Source organism: Athene cunicularia, assembly GCF_003259725.1.
Source record: "Athene cunicularia isolate RWA chromosome 5 unlocalized genomic scaffold, athCun1 chr5_part1, whole genome shotgun sequence".
In the NCBI taxonomy this organism is placed as follows: domain Eukaryota; kingdom Metazoa; phylum Chordata; class Aves; order Strigiformes; family Strigidae; genus Athene; species Athene cunicularia.
The window spans coordinates 5,709,887-5,716,092 of NW_020799101.1; the positions used below are offsets into that span (position 1 = coordinate 5,709,887).

General features: G+C 33.4%; 1 protein-coding gene across 1 annotated transcript in view; it reads left to right on the forward strand.

Moving 5' to 3' along the window:
* The window catches only part of ARID4A (AT-rich interaction domain 4A), a 46,271-nt gene that overhangs the window by 16,887 nt on the left and 23,178 nt on the right, over positions 1–6,206 (forward strand). Inside the window, exons 6-9 of the mRNA XM_026849203.1 lie at positions 70–164; positions 729–861; positions 2,729–2,808; positions 4,532–4,608. Coding sequence (XP_026705004.1) covers positions 70–164; positions 729–861; positions 2,729–2,808; positions 4,532–4,608 — 385 coding nt within the window. The remainder of the gene's footprint in view (positions 1–69; positions 165–728; positions 862–2,728; positions 2,809–4,531; positions 4,609–6,206) is intronic.

Consider the following 6,206-nt stretch of genomic DNA (forward strand, 5'->3'; position numbering starts at 1 on the left):
ATATATATATATATATATATATATATGGAGAAATAGCAAACTAATTTTGTTTCCTCTTTTTCCACATAGACACTTGATCAACTGCCACTAACTAATCCAGAGCACTTTGGAACTCCAGTTATTGGGAAGAAATCTAACAGAGGAAGAAGATCTTCTCTTCCTGTGTGAGTTTTGGTAGTGCTCTGTTGCTTTCCTTTCCCTCAGTGTCCTTTGCTAAAACTGAAGTTTTACCACGAATGTCTAACGCTGTGAATGCTCTATCATGTGAGCTGTGTACACAGCTGAGGGACTTGAGTAATTCAGTTCATGCAGACGTGTTCATGTGTTAGCAGTGTTATGAAATTGATGGGTTTTTTCCTTGTAGTGGCCTTAAGAATATTCATACTTCTTTCATATGTTAGGAACTCATGAGTCAGGCAATACAGGATTTTATTTCTGTGGTAGAGACCATTTCTCTTTTTCGTGTCTGTGCACAATCAAATCCTGATTCATACCTCAAATTCCAACATGATGCTGTTGTAAAATACTACTACTTGGAAAGAATTGCTACAAAATTCCTCGTACTAAGTAAGCACATTTAATATTTAAATGTATTTCAAGCAATTTCAGCTCTTAAAATTCTAATTTTGTTTTTGAAGCTTTGCAGAACAGAAAGATCTGATTGTAAGCTGTATTTGCTTTCAAATATTCAGATGAAAACTTTAAAATACTATGTTTTAATAATTTAGTACTGAAGATGAAAAGGAAGAAGAAAGTAGTGAAGAGGAGGATGAAGATAAAAGGCGTCTCAATGATGAACTGCTTGGCAAAGTTGTGAGTGTGACTTGTAATTCTGAGAAGGCAGACTGGTATCCAGCTTTGGTAAGTTGCTTAAGACGTTGACATATCTGGTGTCATACTACTACTATCTTTTTAGACAAGAATGTCATCTGACTTGTTAGATTGTTTGTACCATGGTTTTCCTGAATATGATAGTTTGCAAACTTCATAGTTTTAAACAGCAAAGTTACAGATGCAGTCAGGCTCAGCTCTGCTGCACATACTTGCTAAAAATACAAATATTCTACAGTATCTGTGAAGAGTAGGAGAGCAAAGATTAACGTTCATGTGTAAGTTACAGTTTTGCAGCACTTAAGTCTTTCAAAACTGCACATAAAATGATTGGTATGTAACAATATTTATCTTCTAAAAATACGATATGTTAGGACTTGTGCACCCAGGCAATTTAAGATCAGCTAGATGTATGAATATAAATTGTAGTGGAATTTTTATCTTTCTGTATTTAATGATTGCCTTTTTCCTTAGACTTCTAATTTTATTAAATACTAGTTTCTTTCATGCTTGCATTCACATTAATGGCCAGTTAATCTGGCAGTAGAGCTTAGTTATTATTTTTATTTGACTCTGAGTATAGGATACTGCTGTTCATTGCTATTGCTGATAATAAAGGTACGTTAAATAAATTCAAATGCAAGTAGACTTGTACTGTAGAGGTAGACACTTTGTGAATTCCTTATACACACAGAAAAGTTTAGGGATGTATATAAAAAGTTGCTTTCTTTAGTAAACTTGGCGTATTCAGCTTGTCTGACAATACCATCTTCTGCCATCCTTCAGAGATGTGTTTGTTAAAAAAAAAAAAAAAATTATTTAGAGCATTAAACAGGCAGGTTGAGTTTAGTCCTTTAGTTTGAGTCTAGGTTTAGCTGGAATGAGCACAGCTGTTAGAATCTTCTAACTTAGTTTAACTTTTTATTTCCCTGTGTGAATCCGGGATCAAAAGGTAGCTAACTACATAGGCCAGTTGTCTTCCCTTCCTTGAAAGTATATTATGGTGTAATGTAGGGTGAATAGTTGACACTGACTTCTCTAGCTGTATGTATCTCAGTTGAAAATGTGAAGTGTGGTATTGTGATAAATGTTCTGGTTGCTCTATATCCCTCTACTAACAACAGATTTTAATTTAACATTGTCCCCATTCTATCAAGGGGATTAAATTACTGGATACGTTGTACCTGTACTGTTCTCTGCTACCTGAGAAACAGGAATGTCTTATCTTGATTTTGGATATAAAACTTCTGACTCATCTGAATGGGATGTCACAGCTTCCGCTGAGTCCTGGTACATCCAGAAGTTCATCTGCATTTGACACTTACATGTGGTCTAGAGCAAAATGTTAACTTGTTCTGTTTGTGGTAGTACACATACTGCAAATGCATTTTTATCACCTTTTTAGACTTGATACTGCTGTGGAAGGATGTACTGGATTCCACACTGGCTGATATTACCCACACCTCAAACCTGAAAACCTACTTACCTTTCAGTTTGAATGCCAAAGATCAGAAACTGGTATAAAATAAGTGGGTCTGTGACTTTTTAAATAGATGCTTTAAATGAGTTTTGAATGAACAGTAGAAAAAAAGCAGAGTGAATAAACAGGATCCCATGATGTCACTCCAGTAGATCAGTTCTGAGTTTGCAAATGAAACTGCAAACTTTTCTGACTTGTACTTAAGAAGTAAAGTTAATGCTTTGATGTAAACTGCTTCTTGAAATTTGTCATTTTTGGCTTCAGTTATATAAACTGAAGTAGGTTTCTTTTCTCAGAACTGGAAATTAAAATAGAAAAAACAGGAAAAGAACAGTTTTCCTGCTGTCTATCTATCTTTCCTTTCAAGACCAGCTTTTTTTTTTTTCCTTAAAAAAAGTATTTTATTTGAAACTTCAGGTTGTGTCTCCCAGCTGTAATGATGACGTCACAGTGAAAAAGGACCAGTGTTTAGTTCGATCGTTTGCAGATTCCAAATTGTAAGTAAAAGCTTACTTTCATTAGATGTATATGGGAGAAAAATGCAAAACTAATTACATACTGCTTCTGAGGACGTTATTTGTTCCAGAAGGAAAGGGTACAATTTTGTGTAATATTGGTTGTACACATTTTTACATTCGTATTCCCTTTCCACGACTGTGCTTACTTGCCCACCTTTACATTGTGTGTACTGATAAGAGTTTATTGAATCAGTAAAGTTTCTGGAGTTTCTTCATTAAGAAAAGATCAACAACTTTGGAAAAACAAAACAACAACAACAACAACAAAACCCCACAAAAACCAAACAGTTGTTAACACTTCAGATGATTCCTGTTCTTTGAAGTGAGGTTTTGGTTCTAATTATTTCCCTTAATGTCTTAATTATTATGTCTTTATGGGCATCTGTTGTAGTAGTTGGAAATCTGATTGACTCATTGCCTCCAGTGCCTGGATGTCCATGACTGTTTAAATAGTGAAATTTAAAAGTGTTTAATCTACTTTTTTAAAATAAAAGAGCGAATGTTTAATTAAAATTTTTACAGAATCTGAACAAATATTCCTACAAAAAGAAAGGCCCTATTAGTCCATATCCTCCCCCCAAAAGGGGGAAGGGAGGAGAGAGGGGGACAGAGATGTGTGTCTTAATTAAGGAATAATATATTAAAAAGTGTATGAAGACTGTTTTCTAAAGCTGTTTCCCTTTATTTCTCTTCATTCTTACTTCTAATGCATCTGCCTCAACATACTGTAACTAAAAACTTTCTTGACAAAGGCCAGCTGTCACCCCTCTTTCTCTCAAAGTGAGCCATTTGTGATTTTTAATAGCCATGATTTTGAGTAGGGTGCGAGTACTTAATTATTGAAACATATTTCAAGTAACTTATTTTGGCCTCTTAATGTCAACATGTATCATCAGCCTTCTAGATAAGTCTGGGTTTTTTATAAACTGAAGGTAGAATGTTATCAGAAAAGCATGCAGTCTTGCTCTGTTTTACTTTTTTTTTTCCCCATAGTCTTATGGCTTTAACTTCAGAAAATGGCTGCCTCCAATTCCTGAGGTTTTACTCCAGTTTTTCTGAAATAATGAAAGAAGAAAAAAAAAAAATCTTATTGTAGTAACTCACTTGTAAGGCTTTCCTTGCAGGTTGGTTAGCATTTCTATTGTAGTAATTCAGTAACTGAATATTCAGTATAACTTTAGAACAGAGCAACTTCCATATATTTTGCTGTGAGAACACTTCTGTAATTTAAAAATAAAAATCAACTATTTATCAATGCAGATACATGAAATTGGCATCACTGGTGCTCTATGCTAGTAGAAATTCATTCAGAAAATAAAGGGCCTTATTTCTTTCAACTTAGCTAGATTGCTGTTTTAGGTAGCAACTGTTGATTGAAATGAGTATTTTCAATTTAGTTGTTTTTTGCCTAAGTAGACTATGTTACCTTTGCAAATCTGTGCAGGTTAAACTTTTAAAATAAGCTTTACAAACTTTCCTTAATTATTCAATTATAAGAGTTTCAAAGAAAAATTGGAAACTTACTCTGGGTTTGAATCTTGTATTACGACCTACAATAACAAATGCCTTATGCAGTTAGTTCTTAGAAAGGACCTTGAAAGTGAATGATAAATCTTGAAATTCTTAGAAATTGCTGTTTTTCTAAGTCAAATGCTTGCTTTACTGTCCTTAAAAATAATAACAGAACCTTATTCTTTTTCAGTTACTCTGTAGCAAGAAAAGACATTAAAGAACTAGATGTTCAAAACTTACCAAAATCTGAGTCCTCTCCTAAAAAAGGTAAATTAGAATAAATTTTTGGTGTTTAAAAAAAAGCAATCTTGTGCAATAGGACTTTCAGCTTTTGCAGATAAATGATGGCCTGTTTATTTCTGATAATTGCTCTTGAATATTTTGCAAACAATTTTAAATGTAATAAATTAGAGAAACTTTGGTTATAGTTGCCTTCTACTAAGTGCTATTTTTGTAATGTCTTTGTTTATTTGATTTTTATTTGATGTTTTGATCCATTCTAAATTTGTGGAAAGTGAATAGAATATTTTCAAGGTAGTGTATTTGAAATGTTATTGAACAGTAAAGTATATAGTTAACCTCCCCTAACACCAAAGTTTTTTGCTATTGCTCAAAACATTTTGTCTTTACATTAAAAATACCCAGACATCAAGGTGTAAATGTTATTAGAACAGCCTGACTGTGGTTAATGTTTGATTTAAAAGTATAATTACAGAACTTGTTTTCTGGATGGATGGATGGATGGATGGATGGATGGATGATGTGACTACAATAATCCATGGTTTTAGTAAGCTTGTAAAAGGCCAGATTCTCACTTTATTGTAATTTATACTTAATTTTGTTAGTGTTGTTTCTCTCAATCAGACCTCAAACCACAAAATTTGTTAAGAAGAAATACCTAAAATGTATTGAAATATATTTATTAAAAATAATTTTAAAAATCCCAAACCCAATGACAAAAAGCCCAGTCAGCAGCAGCAGCAGTTCCTCTGGTTTGAGTAAAGGAACTCAAACAGTTCCTTAATAAATAAACAGCTCCTTAATAAGTAAAGATCTAACCTGATATTCACAAATGAGAGCTTGAGGTGGTTTTGATTGGTTCGTGTAATTCTTAATGATTTATCTTATTCTTCTTAATAACTATTTCACAGTACAAGAACTTTAGAACAGCCAAAAAAGTTATCACATGCCAGGTTTGAGATTAATTGAAGAAAGGGATTTTTTATTTTTTTTTTTTTTTTATCATGCAGAATGTCATTGGGTTCTGACATTCGTTGCCATGAGGGAATAATGTGGAACCAAAGGTACTAATCATTTCAGAAAAAGAGTTTAGACAAATTTCTGGAGGTTACTCTATCGACAGCTTTTAAAAACTGGTGCCTTTTCTTCTCCAGCAACACTGAATGGTTCATTACCGTATGTCTCTCTTCTGATTGATCTTTATTAAAGACTTCTGTTGTGACTGGGAGGCATATTTCGGGGTTATGTGCGTTTGTTTTGCTTTGTTGTTTTTCCCCTTGGAGCACCTCTTCAAGGGAGAGAATTTGAGGTGTTCCCATTGTAAGTGTGACTTCTCCCTGTCTCATCACTCCCTTATTCACTGGTGTACTTTTCCTCTGTTCCAAACAGTAATACAGCATCTCCTTAGACAGTGCTCTTCAACAAAACGTTTGCTTCTTTTTTTTTTTTTAATCTAAACTTTAAGGTGTGAATATATTTTGAAAATAATAAAGTGATGGAACTGTGATGGGTTTACTTTTAAAATTATCTTTATTACAGTATTTGTCTCTTTTCTACAGAAACAGAACAGTTCACAGTTGCACGATAGATAGATAGATAGATAGATAGATAGATAGATAGATAGA